Source organism: Branchiostoma floridae, chromosome 6 (assembly GCF_000003815.2).
Source record: "Branchiostoma floridae strain S238N-H82 chromosome 6, Bfl_VNyyK, whole genome shotgun sequence".
NCBI classification, from domain to species: domain Eukaryota; kingdom Metazoa; phylum Chordata; class Leptocardii; order Amphioxiformes; family Branchiostomatidae; genus Branchiostoma; species Branchiostoma floridae.
The window spans coordinates 22,640,385-22,666,706 of record NC_049984.1 but is presented as its reverse complement, the minus strand read 5'-3'; the positions used below and the strand labels follow the sequence as shown (position 1 = coordinate 22,666,706).

Here is a 26,322-nt window from a genome sequence, read left to right as displayed (position 1 = left end):
CAATGTTTTAACAAGGAATAAACACTTTAGATATTGAATTGCCCAAGTGGTAGCCAATAGAATTTCAGGTAGCAACAATGACATTTACTTCTATCCCACAAATCACATTGATGCTCCGTACAAAAAATGTCCAATTTCACAGATAATCTGTTTGCTCTACTTGTATATGTGTGTGCATGTATGTATGTGTGCGTGCGTGTACGATGCATCTTTGTATCATTTACCTCATCCTGGTCTGCGAAGTCCACCAGAAGTGTTTTGGGGTTGGAGGAGGGCCAGCGCACCCCATGGAGGGCCTGACGGGTCTTCACTGCCTCGTCTTCAGTCTCGTACTGAGGAAAATAACAACAAAACTTTTACAAACAAAACAAAACATACACTACTGCTTCAGAAAACTCATCAACAACAAAGAAATCTTAATTGACACGACAAAAAAGTACAGCGACTTTCATAAGGTCTATAACAACTACTTACAGTACAACTAAACAGACATATATGGATATCTACAGGTTGAATAAGTCAACATATTGGGTCACTACTCGCAGTTAGATTTTCAAGGAATCATGTGGGTTGTTCGCATAATGGCAAAGTATAGTGTTTGGCCCCAAACCCAGAGGCCCTTGGTTAGAATCTGCTGATATGCCACCTATGTTGTGCCCTCATGGAAAAGGAACTTAAGTGCGACTTCACTCAGGTGAACATGAGTACCTAGCTTCGACAAGGGACATCCCTCGGATAGGACATTAAATTGAGGTCCCATGTTTGAGGAGCGTCATATCTAAAATACATTGTATGTAAAGTATGCTAAATGTCACCCAGTCAGGGATACCCATATCAACTGTTATTACTGCCCAGGTATGACATAAACTAGAGTGCAAATCTCAACCACATTTACTATCTGATAGTGTTCAGTTCTGAAGAGTGAGCTTACATTGACGTAACAGTGGGACTTGATCTTGTCGATCCAGAAGTAACCAGTTCTGAACAGCTTACCTTGACGTAACAGTGAGACTTGATCTTGTCGATCCAGAAGTAACCAGTTCTGAACAGCTTACCTTGACGTAACAGTGAGACTTGATCTTGTCGATCCAGAAGTAACCAGTTCTGAACAGCTTACCTTGACGTAACAGTGGGAATTGATCTTGTCGATCCAGAAGTAACCAGTTCTGAACAGCTTACCTTGACGTAACAGTGGGACTTGATCTTGTCGATCCAGAAGTAACCAGTTCTGAACAGCTTACCTTGACGTAACAGTGGGACTTGATCTTGTCGATCCAGAAGTAACCAGTTCTGAACAGCTTACCTTGACGTAACAGTGGGACTTGATCTTGTCGATCCAGAAGTAACCAGTTCTGAACAGCTTACCTTGACGTAACAGTGGGACTTGATCTTGTCGATCCAGAAGTAACCAGTTCTGAACAGCTTACCTTGACGTAACAGTGGGACTTGATCTTGTCGATCCAGAAGTAACCAGTACTGAACAGCTTACCTTGACGTAACAGTGGGACTTGATCTGGTCGATCCAGAAGTAACCAGTTCTGAACAGCTTACCTTGACGTAACAGTGGGACTTGATCTTGTCGATCCAGAAGCCCTTGTCCTCCGCGATGGTTCCCGTACGCCCCAGTAGTTCCTTCAGCTGTCCGAGGGTGAACGGGCGCACCAGGTGTAGGATGTGCACGATCTGACTCACGGGGCGGCGGGCGGGCGAGGGTGAACGGTTCGGCTCTACGGGCTCGTCCACCACCAGGGACGACTGTCTGGACACCGCCTTACGCACCACTTCTTCACTTGGGACGACTGTCAGACCAACAACAAGCATTCATTACGTTGCTATGTAAGCTACATGTGAGCAGTAAAAGCTACCTGCCTTTTAAATACGCAATGAGGTTGTTTGATGACAAAAAGTTAATGCCCCAGCTTTCTCATTATTTGGTGAAAAGTTGGGCTTCCACAAAGATATCTTTTAGCTGACTCAGCAAGAGTACTACATTTGGTCAAATATTGGGTTTTGATTGTTTGGTGTCTAGATGAAACAGCAAAAAACATCAATAAAAATTCATTATCTCTTCAAGACTTATCCAAAGTTTGCAAAAGAAATACCCCTGCAGTTTTTAGGAAAGCTGCTAGACTTACACATTCAACTGATTCCTCATCACATTGTTAGAGCTATCTACCAAATAAAAATTGTGACCATATATTGTCCAGAGCCTAGATGTCGAAAATACCAATCAAAGCCTCTAGAAGGCTGAAAATCTCATAGTTCCTTCATTTTGCCAACCTCGACCAACATCAAACTCTCAAGATCTACACGTATCTTCTAGAGTTATGCTGCCTACTAACAGAACAGAAAACATGTCCATCTCCACACAGGTAAGATACTCCTGACTGACACCACCCACCTTTCCTCTCCTCCTGTTGGTTCTGATCTGTCTCCATGGCAACCTCCTGCTGCTCCGCCTCCCCCTCACCATTCTCCTTCTCCTCAGGAGGGGGGGTCTTCACCACCTGTGCCCCCCAAACACAACACCATTACCGTATATTCTCGAATAAAGTACGCACCCCAATTAAAGTATGCACCCCTGATTTTGGACAAGTCTTAGACAGATCTTTGGGACTGAAAGGTAAAATGGAAAAACTCAAATAAAGTACGCACCCCTTCTCCATCAATTTTGAACAGACCTTTAACTGGATAAATTCAAATTTATGATGTTTTTCCCCGGTTATTTTGCATAAGATAACTTGGAGAATTGCCTACTGCAATTATAAAAATCACTGTGAACTGGTAGAAGAAATCAGGAAAAACCAGTTGTACAAGTCAAAGTCACTAACTCAAAAGGATTGTATGTAAATGCCAATCTTATGTAAATCATGTTTAGACAATTTCTTCGTTTCATGTTCAGACAACTACAAGACAACAACAATGTGCATGTTTTGAAAAATTACTAGAAGTGTAGCTCCACCTTGCTTTATTTTAGGCTTTTTTTACCATTTCTCTGTGCAGTGACCTCAAATAAAGTACGCACCCCAACTTTGGCAACAACTTGTAGCACCTTTTCAATTTTGAAAAGTTAAAAAAGTGTGTACTTTATTCGAGAATATACGGTATTATACATCAGGGCTCGAAATTCATTTTTGGGAATAGGTGCACTGGTGCACCCAACATAGAAAATTGGGTGCACCAAAATATTTTGGGGTGCACCACATAAAATAAAATAGAATATCAGAACATCCTAATTGCAAACCTACTAAATTAGTAATTTGAACGGAGCTCTTCAGAAATCGGAAGTACTATGACAGTCATTCTATTACCTTTCTAACACATAGATGTCAAGAATATGGTGTTTACTTACTAAGTATACTGACATCTTAACATACATAAGTCTATAAGAACATTTGGGTGCACCCTGTGCACCCACAGAAAATAATTGGGTGCACAGCTCCAATTTTGGGTGCACCTGGGTGCACAAAGCCCCAGTATTTTGAGCCCTGTACATGGTAATACATAATTTACTAATAACAGTAATAGGCATGCAGTTTGCATACTGAAATTCTTTACTGAAATTTTTGCAGTAGTTTAGTCAATGTCTGTAGTCTTCAGTGGTGGCTTCATAACGAACTAACTTTAAAACCACTGGTGCTTCTGTTACTGTACAGGGATAAACAAGTCGATTAGCCCGATTGTCCCGAGCAAGTAAAAGTGCTGTTCAGGCAAGCAGAAGTGCTTCCCACTTGCCCAACGGGCAAGTAAGAATTTCCAGAGGTGACCCGCTCAAATTACCACTGAGTGTGACAGCACATGGGGCTGAATGCCTGCCTATATTGACCATGTCATTTTTAAGCCAGTAGAGACATTGATTTTGTTGTTGTTGCTGTCCTCGTTTAACGTCTATTATTTCGCTAGACGTGGTCTCTAAACAAAAGTGAAAATTCATGAAAGTGAAAACACATAGTAAATTTTTAATGTACTTGCCCGATAGGACAAGTGAATTTTTGAAAACTTGTTTAAGTTAACTTTAACCCTGCTGTACAGTACGTGACTATAGCATTTTTGCCTACTTAAAACTGCCGCAAACAAATAACAGCAAACTTAAAGGTTGTTAAAGTAGTTCCTTTGCTACAAAACGTTACCATTAACATATAGATTCAACTGTGAGACTAATTGTTTTGATGTGGGAACTAGCTACATAGTGACAACACAATGTCCAATACACACCACATCTTCAAAAGTGGAGCTTACCTGTGTCACAGTTCGGCATATCTTAATCTCTCTCTTATCCTGCATGGGTTCCTCCTGTGGGTAAAAAATGTTTCAGATGAATTTTGCAGTAACTCCTAACAACTGATAAACACCGCTCTCTGATGATGTTTTTTTAATGAAACAAAAATAATCATTTTTCAATAATAACTATTAAGATGTGCGAATATATGTTAAACTTTGTAGCCATGGTCAATATGCACATAGTCTTATTGCAGCTGTCTGTACCAAAGTTCTGTATTTTCTTTTAGAAACAAATAATCATTGGGGTTACAGAGTTCATGTTGCCCAATCCCTTTCGTATAAAACTATGTCCCCCATTGAGGTACCAGAAATTGTGCACTATAGTGTTTACTAACATAGAAGTGATGCAACGACATGAAATAGTTATTGCTTCACAGATTAAGTGCACTGTACATGTTCCCTCACTTTAGACATATGAGTAGCACTAACAAATTTATATTCCTCATGCATTTTGACAAACTGACTGTTACTAAACCCATACATACCAAAGAAGCCAAACTCCTATAGATGTTAGACTAGGTCTATGATACTATTATGTATGTTCTGTCTCAATTGTGACCTGTACTTAGCTTGATCGGACAAAAATGTACAATAAAGGTCTTCATTCATAATAGGGTATTCAAATCTTTTCAGTACTGTTCAGGCTTTTAGCTAGGATTTTATAATAGGGAGTCCAAACTTATTGGTGAGTCACGGCAAGTGACTATTGTAGGGGGGTCTGGGGGCATCCACCTTCCATGGTGCACAGAGTTTTTGATGATTTTAAGTTAAAAAAGTGCATTCTTAGGTATACCAAGAGGCAAAAATACTGTTCCAGAGGTCACAGTAGGAGAATGTGACCACAGATGACCTGGTAGCATCCCTGGTCAATCAGAATTTTATGCTTGTCAGACGATTTTCCCCCAGTGTAAGGGCGTCCAGGGGCATCAAATTTCTTGTTATTCTAAGAAAAGTGCGTCCAGATGAGGCGTTGACGCATGCCTGGCTAAAAGCCTGGTCTTCATTCATAATAGGGTATTCAAATCTTTTCAGTACTGTCACAAAAGACTGGACTGACCTGAGTGACAGTCCTGCGGATTTTGATCTCCCGTTTGTCGGCCTGGATCTCCTCAGGTTCTGTGTTGAGGGGGGGTTCATCATCGCTGATTGGCCCTTCATCTGTCCCCAGGTCCACTACTGCCTCCTTCAGCACTGAGGGCTTGATCTCAGGCAAGACCTCCTACACAGGATCAAAGAATTTGTTGTTTGTTGATTTGTTTATTGAACTTTCCTTTACAAAAATGGAGGGTGAGACAAAACAGTAGTTATAATTACAGAGATAGGCGGATACTTTCAGACCAAAGGGCTACAATTCCACCAAGAAACTAAGACCGCAGAGCGTAACCATTTCAGCGAAATGCTATTTCCTGCTCCTTTCTGATGAATTTGTTATTATCGTATTTTGTCTGTTTACTTAGAGTAGAAGACGTAGTGAAATGTTAATTTTGGACAAAAAAAAAACTTTTTTTTCTTTGACCGAAGCTTAGAAAAATAAATTAAATACGCCTCCACCTTTATTCCACTTCTGATTTTCTTGTACATGTACTGTTACAAACTCCAGGAAGAATAGTGAAATGATATATCACGTGAACACTAATGGAGATCCAAATATAATAAAACAAACAAACAAACAAACAAACCTTGAGTGACTGTGAGCTGATGTTGATGGTTCTCTTCACGGTACCAGATGTACTGCTGGAGCCCCAGCGACGCTTCCGCCCTCCAGGCTGAGCCGGCTGCTGTTCAGGAGCGCCCTCTGTCGAGTGCTTCCGTGCTGCAGGGTTCCAATAGGTCTCATCAATGTCGCATTTTCATTAGCAAAATTTGACAACGAATACTATTCACTTTATCTTCACGGTACCAAACTTTCACGGTCTGAGAAAATTGAACTTGTTCTCGGAACTAAATGTTCACTGTTGAGGCAAGTGCGCATGAAAAAAGTCTGTGAATTATTTTCTATCCGTAATGATAAGTTCACGTTACAGTCATCACCGTGAAAACCGTGAACATAACAGTACATTGAAAAAATCAGGAATTACAGTATTACTAGAAGAAAATCGTATATTTACTTCTGCAAATATGTCTTCAAATTGGTGCTTAACAGAATAATTTTTCTTCATGGAAAGATTTAAGAAAGGTCACAAGTGTTCGTAACCACCCCCTTTGTGTTTTTACAATGGAACACTCCATAATCTTTGAGCTCGAGACATTTTCAGTTTGTGATAGTGCTACAGCCACACACAGTCCAGTAATATAAACAGCAATGTTTGCGGTGACTGCTTCAACTTCGAACATAACACCACCCCAAAAAATTTGAAGAAAAACAGTAACACATAACAAGGTCATCTCACAGGCAATGGATATCTTCCTGCTCTTGAACACCACGGGCTGAATCTCCGGTTTCTGTAGAAAAAACAACAACAAGCATTACGGGTGGAAACGGTAAATTTAAAACTAATCATTCTTAAACAGGGGTTATATTTCTTATCATAAATGAAATTATAACTGAGGAAATGAAAAAGATTTTTCTGGAGATATGCAAGGATGGTTGTAAAAATGGTTTCGTTTATTTGTATGTATTGCACCTTGTAAAGCTCCTCAAGGCATAACATGCTTGTAGTAGTAAGTTGTACTGAACAGTACAAGCTGTATATCTGGACAGATTTCGTTGGTCTACTCACACTGGGATCATGTAATATTCCACACGTCCTTTAATATCTCCAGAAAAGCCTGCTTCAAACCTTTGTGTGAATGGATGTGTTAAGGTTTATAAATTGGTTCAAAATCTAGTCTTCAATCCATTTTACATCTGTGCTAATTCTGGTGACAAGTGCTTCTAGCTAGCTGAATTAAAATCGCTCTAACAACTTCATAGTACTTTTGTTTTGACCTGCCTTTCTAGAATTGTGATTTTTTCCCCCCAATTTGTTTGTAGCATTTACAACAAATCATGCAGTTTATCTCCTTTTGGTAAGGGACTTAGTCTAATCCATGATTTGGCTTTTAATCATTTGTTTTGAACATTTCACCACAAACTGATTCACTGCAACCCTGCCTCAAACAAAAATAATTATGTTAGCAAAACGAAAAACAAAAAAAAGGAGATCAACAACAAAAAAATGGAGATATAAATAGCAGGTCATGTTTGATGCATCCATCCAAACCTCAGTGACGCCCCCTGCCTGACGTCGCATGATACTACAGCTTCAGAAAACCCAAACAGGCCGAAATAAGGTGGGCCAATCAGCAGCCTGGGATCCGACACACTGCCACTGCGGGGGAACATTCGCTACAAAGGGTCAGGGGTCGCGGTGCCTCGCTCTACGCCAGTGCCACGTCATACCAAAGTCCGTCCCTGCTGCCGCCATGCCACCACGGCGCTCCTCTTCACTGCACCAGTTTTGTTATAGCGTCACCGGTGCAGCAAACGTGTGTAAGTCCAATCAAATAAGTGGTGGCATGTTTTATCCTTGCAGCAGGGTAATGCATATTCCACACAGACCATGTTTTTTTTCCTGTCTGGTCATTGTATTGAGTCCATGACAACAGTTTGTAGCAACAGCGGCCGGTGTGGAATCGGCCAGTTGATCGAGTCAGATTGTCCTTTTGCCACAGGGTATCCTCTTCACTGCACTAATCACACAGGTGGAAATTAGTGAAGCCAAAAGAAGTCCAGCTGTTACGTTGTGTGGCAAACAAATCTGCATTGGTCCTCGCATTGTTTCAAAAGTCAATCAGACATTGCATAATCCGCTACTTGACACGATCGGAAAGTCGACGTCTGGTTGACAGAATGGAACTGCGGTTAAGTCCTGCATTTGTGATGTACAGTATTAATTGCAAGTTCCATCGTCTGACAACTGTTTCAGCTCTTGGAGTTCATCTTTGACAGTTCTCGCTGATCCTTCGGTCTTCTTCTTTGTCACAGTGATATATTGTCGGTATCAGAGACAAAGTTTGTGTCAACGGAATATTCTTTCTTCTCTCCATATGGCAATCAGCCATTGCTGCAGAGACCAGCTGGTCTCCTCACAGCACGTTGGCAGCCGAGCGTAGCGCTCGCCGCTTCTCGAAAACCTCCGCCGCATCTCACCAGCCAATCAGCACACAGCGTGGCACTGCTGTTTTACCCGCAGGGTGTCCGGGGAGGCAAAGGCGGGGGACGGGCCGGCAGCTCCCCTCGCCAAATTTCAGGAGCGACGCGTTTGTCGACTAGACCCATCCACTCTGACTTTGGTACAAACACCAATGGTAACATTAACACACTTGTGAGGGAAGGAGACCTAGCATTTCTAGCTGACCCACAAATACCCGACCCTGCTGCTTTTTCCTTTAATTCAATCAAAACAAACTGCAGTTCACAACATTTCAAAAACAATTTCAACATAATCTGCTTTCGAATCTATGCAAAGATTTCACATGTCAATGCATTTCAAAACAGTATATTTTTAATGGAAAGGTTTTGGTTTCTACATCATGAAGGAAAATTGTCAAAATTTCTCCCAATAATACAGACGAAATTTTGCCTACCAACAGTACAGCAATAACCCCTCATAGTTGATGCAGTATTACAAATTACAAATAAAACGTGTCATTACTTACAACAAGTACAATTTTTGTCAGCCCACCTATCATTCAGTTAACCCTATGATTTATGCCTGCAGATTACATTCCTTGCTCCTTCCCTCTCCAGTAGTTTTATTGTTGCCATGCCCCACAGTTTGGTAACTTACCTCAACGTTGTTGTCACCTCCACCTGTCTCTTTGTCTGCTTCCTCTTTGTTTCCCGCGGGCTCGGGCGGGGCCTCTTCTGTTTCCATGGCAACTTCGGTGTCGGCAGGCTTTTTCGGTTCCTCCTTACTATGGTGAGCAACAAACATAAATTTTTAGTAAGAAAATGCAAACTCTTGTTATGCTATCCCAAAACTACTCCTGAATGATAATTTTTTAAAGAATGGTTTAACAGAAGCCATACAATGTCAATTATGAAATTTTTGCATCGTTTTAAGTTTGCAATTTTCTCTTCCACCACAAATGCTGTTTTAGATTTCAATGTTGTTACTCCAATACTAGCGTCCCAAATGCAAACCCAAACTTCAAAGATATCCTTGATTTTTTTCTTTCTTTCGTTTTGAGGCTACCAACTTCAATTTGCTGAAGACTTTTGCAGCCTAAATAGGAAAGTCGTGTAAAGTGCCTTTCCCAAGGGCACAAGATTGGTGACACGGCGGGGTTCGAACTCAGAACCTTCTGGACCTGAGTCAAACGTGCTGCCGATTGCGGTCCCACTGATTTTCACTGTGCCACAAAATCTTAGTTCTCCAAACTAAAATTAGCCTGGGTACCATCCGGATAGTAATTTGCTCTGACGATTATTATACACTAAATATAGTTGCTTCTTGCTCTGACGTTTATTGTACACAATAAATGGTCACTTCTCTGTCATTTTGTCTGGAAACCTTGACATCTCTAACGTCTGCAATTGTCCAAATTTTTAACGAGGGCGCCAATTGGTCCCTTACACATGAGCGAATTAAGGAACAGGTTCAAGCGCTCATTCGAACAGAAACTTATACACCCGAAACGTCCTCCGTTCACTTGTGGGAGAGCCTGTTGTCATCAAACGAACGCTCTAAAACCCATTCCTTGATTCGCTCATTAACTGACGTCACCACTTTAAGATTCGAATATATAGTTCCCCAGACGGGTAGCAGAAGCGAACATAGGAGCGAACTACTGCCCGTATGGTACACAGGCTAAATTGCAATAAGGTTACAGTATAAATGAGAAGTGAAGCTTCATTCATACGTTTCCTCTTGTTGTACATCTATCTTCTCCTCAGTGAAGGAGATCTCTGGCGCGGTGTGGTAGCTCTCGTCCTTCCCGTCCTCGCGCTCGCTCTTCGGGCTCTCCTGGACCGGCTTCTTGTTGGCCTTCTTCACAGGCTCCGGCTTCTACAGGGCGGTACAGAGAATAACGGTCAAAAAAGAGAAGCTCCCCATGCTTGAATGCAGGGCTCTAGCCAGCTCGAATTTTTTTTCCGCCAGTCAATTCCCATTGTCGCGAAAATACTATTCCAGGAGTTAGAGAGACTGAACTGAGACCTTGAAAAACGGGTTTTAATGAGATTATCGTATGCGAAAGGGCACCGACACACATTGTCAACAATCATAACAATAGCAAAACAAACAGTGTGTGGCTTTTACAGCCGTGGACGACGTCCCCAAGCCGCCTGTAGCTTCCACCAAGGATTTCTGTCCGTCAAGGTTGACGGACTAGTTTTAAAATTTTCTGTCACACGCAGCAAATTTCCGTCAATTGACGGAAAAACGGACGCTAGCTAGAGCCCTGCTTGAATGTAGCCTGCTACATCTCAATTGCATGTCTAAAATCATGCAGCACAATAATTTCGGACTGAGCGTCTAACTCCGGAAAACTTTTCTAAATAGACTGAACCGATGTCAACAAGAATGATGTAGCTCACTGAAGAGCTTCTCTTCCACTGGTTGTGACAGAGAAGACAGATGATATGTATAGTATTTACAGGTTTGTTGTACCAGGGAAATTCCCTTACCTCTTTTCCACAAGCACAATGAACCGTGAACCATCACAATCAACCGTGAACCTTGGGACTGTAAGGCTTTCAAGAAGCGTGCATGTCGGGTGAGCAACAACAGCTGGGATTTGAACTCATAGCTTCTTGGTCCAGAGGAAGGGCTGTTAAGCAAGTTAGGCCCAATCTATACACAGTTTTTACCGATATCTGTGGAAATGTCGGGAGGGATCTGGAACATTGGGGGCGGGACACCCGTGGCACTTGCAGTTATAAATAGCTATATAGCCTAATGAGCCCGCGTTATATGCTAATGAGCCCTCCCGAAGTCCGGACACATCTACAAGCCCTCGGAAGCTGTCTGGGACCCCTGCTAAGCTATCGGGGACCCCTGCTAAGCTATCGGGCGAATGGTCCGGACCTATGGGGAGAAATTCTGCCGACATCTTTATGGCGATATTGCAGTTCCATCTAGACACTGAAAAAAAGCTGTCGGCGAGAGGCTGTAGGCTTGCCGATATCGGGAAAAACTGTGTCTAGATTGGGCCTTAGACTATGCATTAAAAGGGAAAAGTAAACACAGCCTACCTTGGCGACAGCTGACACAGCAGACTTCCTGGGGGGCCGTCTCTCCTCCTCTTCTGAGGAACTACTGCTGGAGCTGGAGTTAGATCTGGATCGAGATCTGGACTGGGAGCTGGATCATGGAAAATGAGAATGTACAGAAAGTCAATTTTATTTCCAAAAACATCCTGGGTTTTCAATGTTCATATTGGACCAAAGGGACATACTATCTTAAGTCAAGCTTGAATATTTTCATAATCATAGATTGATGGAATTTTTTTTACATTTGGTGCTGAGAATCTGTATCAAAAATTCAAATCAGCAGCCAAAGTTTCAGCAGAAGCAAAAAAAATACTTTCTGCATGCTTAATGGCAACTGGCAACCTTGGCTTAGGACAGACAAAGGTGGAATGTTGATGGAAGTGCTGCCCCTACGGCCAGTGAGGCTATGGGACCGGTGACGTGAGGTGATGTGAGAAATGTCATGCATAATAATCAGGGATGTCCCTGTAGCTCAACTGGTAGCAGCCTTACAGTTGAGCTTCTGGTTCCAATTACATGTAGTTTGTAACTGGGAATCTCTGCTTTGAATCTAGGGAAGGTTGGAACTGTATTCATCTTTCGGAAAGGGCGTAATATGGGGGTCCCATGTTTGAGGAGGTGCCTTGAGCACGTTACAACAGCCTCATTACTTAGATAGGTACCTACTTGCTGTACTCTACAAGGTGAACTACAAAGTTACGATACTACAAACTACAATACTACAAAGTTACAATACTACAAACTACAATACTACAAAGTTACAATACTACGAAGTTACAATACTACAAAGTTACAATACTACAAAGTTACAATACTACAAAGTTACAATACTACAAAGTTACAATACTACAAGTAACAATACTACAAAGTTACAATACTACAAAGTTACAATACTACAAAGTTACAATACTACAAACTTTACAAAGTTACAATACTACAAAGTTACAATACTACAAAGTTACAATACTACAAAGTTACAATACTACAAGTAACAATACTACAAAGTTACAATACTACAAAGTTACAATACTACAAAGTTACAATACTACAAAGTTACAATACTACAAAGTTACAATACTACAAAGTTACAATACTACAAAGTTACAATACTACAAAGTTACAATACTACAAGTAACAATACTACAAAGTTACAATACTACAAAGTTACAATACTACAAAGTTACAATACTACAAACTTTACAAAGTTACAATACTACAAAGTTACAATACTACAAAGTTACAATACTACAATGCTTCACCTTGAGGAGCTGGACTGACTACTCGAGCTATCCTTCCTGCGTCGGCTGTTCTTTGCCGCTAGCGCCTTCTTAGCCTTACGGGGTGGCGGGTCGTCACTCGTTGCCGTTGTGTCCTTCATGTCTTTGGACTTCTGAAGAAGAACAAGAAAAAGAATTTGCATGTATGTTTTGAAGTGTTATTTTTGTCAAAGATTCCAGCTTGGCATATGCCTACAATGTGTAAGGTACTGTAAAATGTAATGATCTGGTCGCTGTTGATTTTGGCCGACTTTTGTTGTCAATTTTGTTAAAATACCCCTCTCCCCCACTACCAGTACAAATTTGAATAGTCAGTCTGACAAAATTGTGTGTTGAGCTAAAATTGGGCTAGGCAATTTTCTTGTCTTCAAAGTTGGCATTTAGACGCACCAAATTAAAACACTATACAGTACATGCAAAGACTATAAACATGTGTTAAGACTTAAAAACATATCAAACATTACCAAAAGCCTTTTGACTACCCTTGCCTGTTATAGTTCAAACAAATACAGTTAACACTTCTAAGAATAACATGAGTGCAGTGACCCAAAGACCCATTTCCATCCCCAAAATAACCTTACCAAATAGAGAGCAAAGAAAATAACAAGGGAAACCGGTTACTAGCTTCACCAACAACTGCTTTGTAAACAGGAGGAAATGCGCCAACAAACACGTGGATGAAAAGAATAGATATTAAATATTCATGCGGAGAGCTGGTACCAGACAATTAGGTTCTTGGCATTGTGTGACAGCTGTGACACAAAATCAAGCCCAGCTGTACATGCAAATCAGCAAGCTATTGATTCTAGTTCAGCTGTTAGATGAACTACTGTAAATGCAGAAACCTTCGCGGTGGTTTAATGTTCGCGGTTTTCGCAGTGGCGGATTTACAGCGAACTCAAAACCACCGCAGACATTTTTCCATAGCAGTAAGAGACTATAGACTATAGTGCATGGTGCTACCGCAAAGTTAAAACCACCGCAAAAGGTCCTTTTTCCCGCTACCGCAAAATTAAATCCCCGCGAACTTAAATGCATTTATAGTACATTGGATTAGGTGGCTGCCTGTATATTTTTTCAGCAACAACCAAAACGAGACACAACATGTTTACTGTAGATTGGGCGGACACAAGCTAAAAGCTCAGAGGGCATTTAAGGTTAAGCATGTGACCTTCAAATGGCAATATGTCAGAGTCATTACAACGCTACTTGATAGTATGTGCTGTGACACGCCAACTGATGTAGGCTGAATGCACAGAACATTATCGTTACGAATTGGAGTAACATAAAACATCTATTAGACATAGTGTTAGAATGTACATGGCATTACAGAGAAACCATGATAATTACATGGAGTTTTTTTGTAGCTTTTTTGTAGAATTGATTAAGTGTTAGAATGTGGATAGTGACTGTAGTGTGAGTGAGCTTGTGTAGTGTGAATTGATTTAGATTTAATGCACAGGAAGTTATTAACAGTAAGAAAGTATTATATGATAATGAAATGTGGACAACACAGAGTGTTAGACAGTAGATGGAGGGAGTGTTACAAACAATCCTTGATTGTAGCTTTTTTGCACATTGCAGCATTTAGTTGAATGCAAGTTATAGATATGAAGTAAACAAAGACGTACAACAGATAGTATGGGGTAAGCTGCAAACATGTCTGATCACAAAAGTCAAAACTGAAACAATGCTGGCTTAGGTCGGAGGACGAGGGTTAAGATTTCCATGCAAATTGGAACAATTACAAGCATGCAAACTGAATCATGACCAGAACATTATCACTGGTAAGTCGGAAAGAAAAATATGCAAAGATGGAACCTATACATACAATGGATGGTGAAATGTCATTGGTTAAAACTTGACAATTGAAAGAACAGAAAACTGAAAAAGTTATTAATTCCTCCTGTGAAAAGGATATTGTTCATGATTTTCAATGACAAGGACATGCGCATCAGAAATTTCATGCAATTGGAAGGCATAGCATTGAAGTGCAAATACGTCTCAACAGACAATAACAAAGTATCTGCAAAAGAGAAACAATACATGCTGTACATGCTCATTCATTGCACTTGAATAGATGCATTCACAAACAATTGTATATATATATATATCATTGTATGGTAAGGCACTGATATTGCACATGCAGGAATAAGGTAAGACACCGATGTTGCACATGCAAGAATAAGGTAAGGCACTGAATATTGCACAAGCAGGAACGAGGTAAGATATTGTTATTGCACATGCAGGTACAAGGTAAGACTACCTGTGGGGAAGCTTCTGGTTCAGGCTGCACTTTGGTCTCGTCCTCTCTCTCTGACTCTTTTCCAGAGGGAGGGTCCTCGATCATTGGATCAGCAGCCTCTTCTTGCCGTTTCTCTTCTGGAGGCTGTTTCTGCTGTTCAACAGACTCCTCTTCTTCCTCTTGCTTTTCTGATTGGCTACCGATAACCTGTTTAGCTTCTGTGCCTTCTGGTTGGTCAGGCTCAACCTCTTCAGCTGTGGGCTCTTCTGGACTGTAGCTCAACTCAGGAGGCTCTTCTGGGGGGTCAACTGGTATCTCCTGTGAGATGTCAACCTTGACCTCTTCTGGAGGGTCAACTTTGACCTCTTCTGGAGGGTCAACTTTAACTTCTTCTGGAGGGTCAACCTCTATTTCTTCTGGAGGGTCAACTTTGACTTCTTCTGGAGGGTCAACTTTGACTTCTTCTGGAGGATCAACTTCTATTACTTCTGGAGGGTCAACTTTGACCTCTTTAGGGGGGTCAACCTCAACTTCTTCTGGAGGGTTAGGCTCTTCTTGTTGCGGAGGATCGACCACTACCTCCTGGGGTTCCGAGGGGGGTCCTGGCAAGGGCTGAGGGGGCTCGGCTACTGCTTCTGGGGGAGTCTCCTCAGGGGGTATTTCCTGCTGTTGGGAGACAGTTTGAGGGAGGGGTTCTACCTCGGCAACCTCTGCTTTTTCCTGCAACAAACAAGGTAACCATACACTCTCACTACAAGTCAACTACATTTCAAGGAAAGAGAAAAAGAAGAAAGGAAGAAGGCAGATAACATCCGTTCAAGAAGAATCAAAACCTGCCGGGTTCAAGTCTAAGTAGATCTGCATTGGCAATGACTTTACAAAATATTAAATCAGTAACAGAATATATGGCTCATAAAAAAAAATGCATTAAAAAAACACATTACATGTACTGTAATTTCGTAAAGTTACATTGCATCTTAAGTTCATTCCACACAACTCAGTGCTTCCTTCAATTGTTTCAGTGACCATCTGTCACCTTCCTCAGGGAATTTCTGACTGGTCCTACATGTATTTTGCACTGCAACTACAGGTGTCGCTAATAACTGATGTAGTCCCAAACATTAAGTATTTACACACATAAACCTATAGTGGTACACATCTGTTAGTGTTAGTATCCTCACAGCTGCAGTGTGAACTAGAACCCAGTCAAAATTGCCCTAAGGAAAATGACAGACACCAAAAGACCAACTTGAATAAGATGCTTATTTGTTGTCCCATTCTGTAAATATCTTTACCATTTGTCATCACTGCTAGCTTAGTGTACTATAATACACACCATTGCTTGGCGCAGCCTTCAAATTGAAGTTTAAAGGTGGGGTCACACCTGCATATATATCTAACGATTCTAAGTCCGTATGAGGCACGCATGGGAGTATTTGCCTCCACCAGGCCTCACAGGTCGTTGGAAAAATGATAGAAATTGGACAAACGTAAACAGGTAACATGTCAGCGAAGTTAGCTGGGTCGCTAACCATACTTCTCGGTCAGCTAACTCATCTGGCATGTTATATATCTATATTTATCCAACTTCTACTATTTTTCCCGCGACCTGTGGAGCCTGGTAGAGACTAAGAGCGTTATAAGCACCTCAAACGGACTTGAATATATACGCATGTGCGAACCCACCTTAACATACTGATGAGTTCCATGTGACTGTGTGAGTCAAAATGGAGACATGAGGGCACTTGGCACGTTTGCCAACAAACCACTGGCCACCAGTTAATGACAATATCCTGATACATATACATGTAGCATATTCAAAACATTGTAGCAACAATAAATGTATATGTCAATATACCACAATAATATTTATGAATATATCATTATGCTATCACTAGATCAGAAGACTTGAGGAAAAATCAGTTGTTTGCCTTTGTGATACTTGTACCTGACTTGCCCTTCAAGTCCAGATAGTGCTATGTTCCCAATCACTGGGTGACTACCTGTATACCCAATATTTTGTAATCTCCCAGAAATCAAAATACCCCTGAGAACTTGTTATCCAATGTAGCCACCTAGCCATGCTATTAGGGCAAAGGTCGCTAAATCCAATATTGCAACTCAGCTGGCCTTTTTTAAAACAAAGTGGAAAAAAAGTTTTTTTCAGTCTTGTTCTTTGGAAATATTGGTATTTTGGAGCTTTACGTTTCAGGTAATGGTTGTTTCCTTTGTTCATGTTTGTGTCGGAAAACCAGACTTTTAGCCTTTTGTTTGGGGTGTTTGGAATGTTCTAGAAGAAGGCTGTTTGGCTGTACAGTGAGTTGTACTTGTAGTGTAGGAGTTCAAAGGTCAACTATTTGTTTAGACACTACTTCCATCACGTTCCGCTGTAAAGAATTTTCTGATATGCTCTATAAGGATACTTTATGCCTTGTCAATGTTACCATAATTCCTATGTTTTAGAATATGAAGAGCTATTCTTTAGCACCCAGTATATGTATGTTTGTCTAACAAACTGTACCTTTATGGTTATTTTCCCATGTGAAGAAGTACAACATTAAGTTAATGACTCACTGATGTATCTACACTTCCTATAGATCTACGCCATGATATATTCAGTTTCAAAGGCCTAAACAATTATGAAAAAGTAGGAGATAGGATAAAGCTGATACATCCCGTTACCCATGGTAGGACTGGGATGTCTGTGCACGCCAACGTGTTTCATGTCTAGCATATCAATTACCATTGGACTATCAAAAATGTCCCAGACATGGCATGCTTATACCAGTGGATTTTACCATTAGGTATTTCCCATGAAGAATGTATGACTATGTTTCTATACTCGCGTTCACATGATGTTTTACTCTTAAATGCAGGTCTATATATCCGACTGAGATCAAGTTACAAATACTATACTGTATACAATAACATGTTGTTATGCTTATACCAGTGGATTTTACCATTAGGTATTTCCCATGAAGAATGTATGACTATGTTTCTATACTCGCGTTCACATGATGTTTTACTCTTAAATGCAGGTCTATATATCCGACTGAGATCAAGTTACAAATACTATACTGTATACAATAACATGTTGTTATGACTTAATGATTTGTGCTATTTTTAAAATCCTTTTAGAGCACATTGGCCTCCTAGATTTTTGGAAATTCAGCATCAAAAACAAAACCAAATTTGAAGTCTATATGTATACTATATGTACTAATAATAACATTATGAATCATGTACATGTAGCTGTATGAATCAATAACATAGCTAATTTCATACTACTAAAATCTATATACTTAAAACATTAATTATTTCAACTGACCCTTATTCTTCGTACATACTTACCCTCTATTTCATCTGAAATGGCTGGTAAGATCTGACCCCACACAGAAGTTGTCCACTGCATTAAAGATTATATATTACTGTATATACCTGCTGTTGTGTTCGAAATCCTAGGACTATGACCCCTGACCTTTCGACATGCTGGTACATGTATCTCTCCATCCACCAGTAACTCAATATGACTGACATTTAGCCTATAATCATAACCACAAAAATACTATCATCTTAATGTCAAAAATTATGTTATAACTCAAATCAAGCATTTATTGAGGTTTTAAAAATTGTTGCATTTTTTTATTTGCTGTTGTGTAAATCTTGATATAGGATGTTGGCACGAATAGTCAATAATGATATTTATCAGTAAATACCTAAAAAGGTGGAGGGGAGGAATAGTCAAATGGTATCTGCTGTATGTCAGCCTTTGAACTAATGCTATATCATTCAAGTTAGACTGTATGCATACAAATGCTGTCACGAACCAAAAGGGCAAGGTGATAAAAACTACCAAGAATATACATATGGAAAATTTCCAGAAAAAAAAAAATGAGAATAGATACAATAACTATGAATTATTTCAAAGGTAAAGTGAAATTACTGGAATCAAAAATGATATAAACTTACAATTGAGTGATGCATACAGGTGGAGCTAGCTTTCCTTTTGTTGGGTCTCGTGTGACACCGTGTCATGAAGACCATGTTATCATTGGCAAGGTGTTACACACTCATGCCATATGGCTATACTTATAGAGATAGAATCATGGGCCTTGGATCGATGCACAACAGTTTTCTATTGTATGTGTTCACAAGTTTTGGTTCTCTCCTTATAGTGATGACAATCATCCGCACATAAATTTTTGTTCATTTCAAAAATATGCTTTTTGACCATACTGCAAATTGTACAAAGTAGCTGCAAGATGAGCAAATATTTGCCGCAACTTAGAACAACAAAAATCAGGAAACAGAATCTGAAACTGATAATCACAGACAGTCCTTTCCAACGTCAAAGAAGATGTGAAAGAACAAAATAATTCTTCTAAATACCATACTCGTGTTTAGTCATTTTGTTCAACCTTCCTGATCACTTTGATTTCATACTGAAGGCAATTTTTTTGTGGCCCAAAATGTTTTTGTTTTTTCATTCGCTTGTAACTACTTTGGGGTTCCCAGAGGATATTATCAAATCAGCATGGCCTTACTGGATTGTCTATTTCCAGATAGTTAAAAATAAAAATTATTGCCTGAAATTATCTGTTACATATGCGAGATAAATATTACTAAACTCTGTTATCATTACCTACAACTGGAGCAATTTTCATGTCTGTCCCATAATTTAATGGTATAATGATTTAAGAAAACATGATTTTTCACTTTCTTAGCTAAAATTTTGTAAAGCATCTTGGAAGATGGAATGCTATGTTGCAAGTATATGTTACAAATTAAAATTTACATGAAGGCTTGCCTCTGCACTCTCCACATGCACACAAAAGCATTCAGAATGAAAAAAACAGACGCTTTTCACATTCTCAATGCCTTTATTGTTCTTTCCACTTCTTTACAAAGTTGCTGTTGTCAGTGCACAGTGAACAGAAGTTTCTCTGTATAGTAAGGTATCAGTAACAGAACAGTATTTTGGAAAGTGTGGTGACTGGTACATGACTTACACATGTCCAAGCAGAGAGAACAGAGTGCCTTTGAGTCTAACTTTCTTATTGTTACACCAAATAGCAGTTACTCAAGCAACTGGTTACTCAAGCTTTAGAGACCAGGGATCGAAATACTTTTTTGCTACATGCAAAATTGCAAGTTGGCAAAAATTTTATGTGCAATTTGAAAAATTTACATGCAAAATACAACTAGTCTATACTGCAATGATCTAGCCAGCATCCATCATTCCGTCCATTGGTGGAATTTTGCTGCTCAGGATGGATAAGAATTTTCCCCATTCTGTCACATTTGACGGACAGCAATCGGCGCATGAAAATATAGACAGTACTTGCAATTTTGGACAGATATCCACATAAACAGCATGCGAGTTTGCAGTAAAGCCAAATTTGATTATTCATAACACCTACTGATGATCCCAGGCAGTCAAACAAAGGCACCGTGGCCTCAGTATTTTTTACTATAGGCCAGGTATTTTCAACATGCAAGATTGCAAGTTCAGAATATTTTTACATACATGTACAAATCTCAAAAATTACATGCAAATTGCAAGTTAAGTATGTGTATTTCGAACCCTGGAGACGGTCAGACTTATTATGTAGCACCCATTATCTTTCCAATTTAGTCAGTGACAAGGCAGAGAAGGTTTTATACCTAAACTATGAATTTGCAAAGGGCACAAAGACAAATTTTTGATAGTCCAATTATAAGAAATAAAAGTAAGTCATAGTCAAGACAAGGTAGACTGTAAATGTGAATGAGTTAATCAGCTGCTTTTGGTTGGCATGAAATTTCATCTGTGTTGGTAGAGTACATTATAGAAAAATACTAACACTTTACTTCCAACACTGAATTACTGATGTCACTGCTGGAGATAGAACTTCATTTAGAAGGGTCATCTTGTCAATAAGGTCGATGAAGATTGACCGAAAATTTAGAGGGGTAAGTCCCTATACTTTAATTCAGTGTTGGAACTTAAGTGTTAGCATTTTTCTATTTTTTAGCTCCCTTTGGTATCTGAAACTTCTGTGTCCAAAACCATGATCATATAATTAAGTAACTGCTATTTGGAATATTGTTACCTAGTTGACTAGCAGGGCTCTAGCCAGCGTTCGTTTTTCCGTCAATTGACGGAAATTCGCTGTGTCTGACGGAAAAATTTTAAAAGCAATCTGTCAACCTTAATGGACAAAAATCCTTGGTGGAAGCTACAGGCGAGTTGGGGACGCCGTCCACGGCCGTAAAAGCCACGCACTGTTTGTTTTACTATTGTTATGATTGTTGACAATGTGTGTCGGCGCTCTTTTGCATACGATAATCTCATTAAAAACCAGTTTTTCAAGGTCTCAATGGCAACATTTACTACTTTGTAGTGTCATGGGAAAATAAGTTTTCGCGGTTTTCACGATGACTGGAATTGGCTGACGGAAAAAAAATTCGAGCTGGCTAAAGCCCTGCTGACTAGCCTTCATCTATGTTTCTTACCGTTACTTCATACAGTCAAAACTGCCCAAGAAAACCATAAGAACCTGTCTATATGGACAGGTGGTTACTATAGACAAGATTCTTAATGCTTATGTCAAATTAATCTAAAGCATTGCCCAAAAGTGGTCACATTGTCCAGGTCAGGTGGTCTTTGTGTAGAGGTGGTCACTTATACAGGTTTGATTGTACCACTCAACAACCTTCTAAACGCAAAGAGTCTTGAACTGGAAATTCATTTTCACAGTAATGCATTGATATGCTTGCACAGGGCTCGAAATACCATGTGCAGGTATTTATGATGTCTTAGCCTACACTTAACCTACACCAGTGACATCATAAATACCTGCACAGCTCCAATTTTACCTGCACTAACCTGCACTGGTCCATGTACAGGGTTTTTATACATAAATGCTCTAAGTATGATGTAGGTGAAATGTTATTATGACTGTTATCACCTATAAAGTATAAAAAGAAAAAAAAAGCAATGGTTCCTTTAGCAAATTTTAGTATGATCCATACTTCAGAGTGGTGCAGGTAAATTCAGAGTGGTGCAGGTAAAATTTGTCTGGTGCAGGTAATTTTCAATGTTACCTGCACCAGTGCAGGTATGCAGAAACAAGTATTTCGAGCCCTGTTGCAATAAATGGCTTTTGACCTTGTTGTAACATCAACCTAGTCAGGAAGACATAGATGGCAAAGATTCCTTCACTCTTTTAAATCTAGGCAACTACATGGTCTTCAATATGAAGTATAACTTGAAAGTTCATCTATGTTGGTAGAAGGCCAGAAGATATATAATATGACTTCAAAGAACATTGTCAAAGTAAATGAAATTAATTATGGCTTGAGTCCTTTTAGGATGAAATACTGAAAAATCAAGTTTAAGAAATGCCTTAGTATTCAGAGATTTACATGTAGCACTGGATTAAGTACAAATTCTATGTACCAGTATTAACTTTGAACATCTACATGAACTGGAAGACAGTTATGGTTAGAACTTAGTCCTAGGGAAAAATGTTGTGCTTCCGGTTACCAGACCAACTGTATAGCTAGCAAAACCCTGCTGACCCTACAATATGTTGAAAATACCAGTGTCCTGATGATGCAATTCAGTTTTACATTGTTAAACTGTATTTCTTTCTTTTATAATCTCTTCAGCCAAAATCTAAGGAGAAAAAGAAAAAAAAGAATCCCTACTTCTGACGGAAACGGGTTTTCTGCGCGTGGAGAATTTGCGCGTGCGCGTGAAAAATTTGCGCGTGAAAAAATAAAGTTCCTGAAAAATGTCAGAAAATGTGCAGCAGGAAATTCTAAGGCAGAAAAATTTGATCCTATGACGTAATTTTCCATCTGTTACCTGAATTTTGGGTTTGAAAAACCCCTGATTTTTAGATCCCTTGGGAATAGGTTAATTTGCATATTTTAACATTTCAAAATCACGTAAATTTGACAGAAATACATGGAAAAATTACTCATATGAGGTTTTATATTGTAAAATGTAACAATTTGAGGCTTTTCTCAATTCTAGAAGCTTCCTTTCACCTTTTTTGAAGAAGATTGTTTCACGCGTAAATTTCAAACTTTTTTGCGCGTGAAAACTTAACATTTAAAAATCACTTGAAAAACACTCAGATCGAGATTTTGTACTCTATAATGCAACAATATGACACCTAGTTCCATTTTGTGCCATCTTGTTTGAGCTTTTAAGTATAAAACTGCAAAAACTTTTTGAATCCCTTGGGAATCAGCTAATTTGCATATTGTCACGCGCAGATTTTTCACGCGCAACTTTTCACGCGCAACTTTTTCACGCGCACAAAACCCCATCCCCTTCTGACCCAAACTTTAGTGCTGTGACCGGAACACAACATTTTTCCTGATCCTCCTTAGTCCTTAGAACTACCCAAGCTGCTTGATTCAGACCTTTCTTTTATCAAAAATCTTTGGATCATTAAAACAACAAAGCATCAAGCTTTTTTGACATATAGCAACAGCTAACCCTAATCATAACCTACTAAGAAGTACTTTGCTTTCAAATTGGTAGCCATACTAGGTTTAACACAGCACTTGACTCGTTTTTTAACAATATACCTAGTACTACAACTAAAGCATTAAGCAACATTTAGTGATGCAACATTATAGCATATGAGACAACCATTTAAATTTCAAATTTAAAAGCCAACACAGCGAGCATAAAAGGTTTAACAGACAACAATCTCATTTCTTATTTAAAAGAATTATCCTAACCTTACAGATTTATTACATAAATATGAATTGAATCATGCTGGAAGCCCATTATTTATACATCTCCAAGAAGTCCACTTTGTAAATTTTGTTTTATACATTACCGTTTTGGATTTATGCAACACTTAGACTGATTAAATCTCGCTTATAGCAGCCTGCCCAACATACAACAGCCTCCTAGAGGGAGGGGCCAGTTACAGCCCCAGACAGCAGAGCTTGTGTTACACGGACTATGCAACACTTGTTTTCAAATATTCATATTTTGGGGGTCTTTGACTAGAAGCTATATTCTACAGACTAAAACTAATTTGGAAGAGCCAGATTCCAAACTTGAATAGAACATCTTTTATGCAAATGGCAAGATCTTCTTTTATACATATATACTTAACCAGTATTCCTTTCTTTTAATTCCTCTTAACCAACTTGTAGTCTAAGTTAAACTTGCATTCCCGTAGGACCACCACAAGTAATATAAGAAGGCTTGCTTAAGTGTTTTTTTCTGACACTCAAAATGTCAAGAAAATTCTGTATAATAGTGTACAATAGTACTTTTACCTTCGTAACCCTCCACAAATATCTAGTTGCACTGCTGTGCATCCATAGTTAAAGACTAGGTGCACAGACCCAACATTTGGGCGCACACAAAAGTGCACAGTATTGTCATCCCTATACTTGACTCAGCATTGCCTTGAAGTTACTTAATGTGTTACTACTTACATTAAACCAGAATATAGTACAAATGGCATGTCCAGCAAAACCGTATTATAGTTAATCAGCCACAAATCTCCAACAGATTACAAACTAAAACATTGGAAATCACAACATTTTCATAATGGACTGTTCCATTTCAGAAGAACGGGGGTGCCACAGTTTGCTTATTAACAGAAGAGTAGTCTTTGGCATGTTGGAATCAGAAGGCAGTGTGTTATATTATACCTTATGTGGCTGGGGGGGCAGCTCTGGTTCTGGGGCTTTGTCTTCTTCTTTCTCAACTTCTGGCTTGGATCTCTGTAACCTATGGAGAAGAAAAAGAAGTACAATAGTCAACAAAGACATCAGTCATCTATGTATCTATCTACATGTCTATCTATGCATTTACATATCTACCGGTATGTATCTATCTAATGTATCTATCTTTGCATCCATATATGTATCTATTTATAAAGTAGCATCAATCTATGTATCTATCTATAAATCTATCTATGTATCTATAATTTAACATATCTATCTATGCAACCATCTATCTCTATATATGTCTGTGTATCTATGTCTATACATATATATCCAGCCTTGTCAAAACAAGCCGGCTGCCGGCGATTTTCTCCGCCTACTTAACATTTTTCAGCCGCCTACTTTTGTTACAAAATCCCCCAGCAATTTGTCTTGATTAACCTCTAGCAGTTTTCTGATAGCTTACTGGGTCTTCAGGGATCTGAAAACTGTCATTTTGATGAATTTCAACACATGTGTAAGGTTTTCTCTGTTGTTTACATTGTCTGAGCTAGCAGCAGGCATGTGTCCAGCAATTTAATTATGAAGACTCTTCCTATGATAACTTCTGCCAAAATCCTTGCACATATTCTAAAAACAACACTAACAGCAGCTGGTACCTGGGGTGTTTTGTAGGGGGTTCCTCCGGAGGGGGTTCCTGTCTCTTCTGCTGCTCCAGCCGAGGGGGGGAGGGTACCGGTGCCACCTGGGGGGCCTGGTCACAGTCACAACAAACATCTCAATATTCTATCATATTCACAAATCATCACTAGAGAATGCAACATACAACATGGTGTATGGTTGTCAAACATGATTTTTAATTGTACCATGAATTAGTTAATTTGTGTATAAAGAAATCATTTCCTATGGGTTATCAGGCAGTAACCTGAAAAGTGGGCGGTTATTAGAATAACCGACCACTTTTTGGACCGCACCATTATAGAAGCTTTCCCATTTTGGTCAAATTTTGCTCAGTTTAGCAGTTTAGGTGGATTTGAATGATTTTAGTTGTTGGGTCATATGGGTGGTATCAGGAGAAAACTGGGGCCAATGGTGAGGTTTCTTTCATAGACTGATAGAGCGGGGATTCCTCAGAGTTTGAGGCGTTTACAAAGATGACCCTGGTGACTGTCTGGTGGAGAAAAATTTTCAAGATTGAAATTGGGGTTAGTACTTTTCTGAAACCTGTTTTAGTGTATTTTAACATGCTTTCTCATAGAGAGGTCCAACTGTTTTATCAGCCCTAGAGCCGTAGAGTAGAGAATTTTCTGTTTGCTGACCTGTTCTGAGTGTGGCTGCAGCACAGGTGGTGGTTGTTCTTCCACCTGTGGAGGCAGTTTGGTCCTCTCCTCCTCCTCTGTCTCCTTGGCTGCTACTTCTTCTACCTTCTTCCCTATAGCTGGTTCCCCTTGGGGAGGGCGGCCTGCTGCAGTAGAGGCTGTACCTATGGAAACATATGAAAAGGTCTTAGCATGAAAGTTCATCTATGTTGGTAAATGACATTGTGGAAAAAAGACAAAACTTTACGTAACCAACACCAAAGTAAAGATTGGGACTTTACCCCAAATTTTTCAGCCCGACTCCGTCAGCCC

At 39.6% G+C, this 26,322-nt stretch overlaps 1 protein-coding gene across 4 annotated transcripts in view; it reads right to left on the bottom strand.

The window, feature by feature from the left end:
- LOC118418015 (apoptotic chromatin condensation inducer in the nucleus-like) overlaps nucleotides 1–26,322 on the bottom strand; it is a 38,983-nt gene that overhangs the window by 3,957 nt on the left and 8,704 nt on the right. For 3 of the 4 annotated variants that reach the window (XM_035823808.1, XM_035823806.1, XM_035823807.1), the window contains exons 5-19: nucleotides 26,011–26,174; nucleotides 25,351–25,445; nucleotides 24,677–24,755; nucleotides 15,023–15,721; nucleotides 12,739–12,869; nucleotides 11,462–11,570; nucleotides 10,129–10,274; nucleotides 9,054–9,180; nucleotides 6,672–6,723; nucleotides 5,961–6,094; nucleotides 5,339–5,500; nucleotides 4,240–4,293; nucleotides 2,402–2,507; nucleotides 1,552–1,799; nucleotides 225–332 (exon numbers count right to left, since the gene is read on the bottom strand). In XM_035823808.1, coding sequence (XP_035679701.1) covers nucleotides 225–332; nucleotides 1,552–1,799; nucleotides 2,402–2,507; nucleotides 4,240–4,293; nucleotides 5,339–5,500; nucleotides 5,961–6,094; nucleotides 6,672–6,723; nucleotides 9,054–9,180; nucleotides 10,129–10,274; nucleotides 11,462–11,570; nucleotides 12,739–12,869; nucleotides 15,023–15,721; nucleotides 24,677–24,755; nucleotides 25,351–25,445; nucleotides 26,011–26,174 — 2,414 coding nt within the window. The remainder of the gene's footprint in view (nucleotides 1–224; nucleotides 333–1,551; nucleotides 1,800–2,401; nucleotides 2,508–4,239; nucleotides 4,294–5,338; nucleotides 5,501–5,960; nucleotides 6,095–6,671; nucleotides 6,724–9,053; nucleotides 9,181–10,128; nucleotides 10,275–11,461; nucleotides 11,571–12,738; nucleotides 12,870–15,022; nucleotides 15,722–24,676; nucleotides 24,756–25,350; nucleotides 25,446–26,010; nucleotides 26,175–26,322) is intronic. The other variant, XM_035823809.1, reaches the window with a different exon arrangement.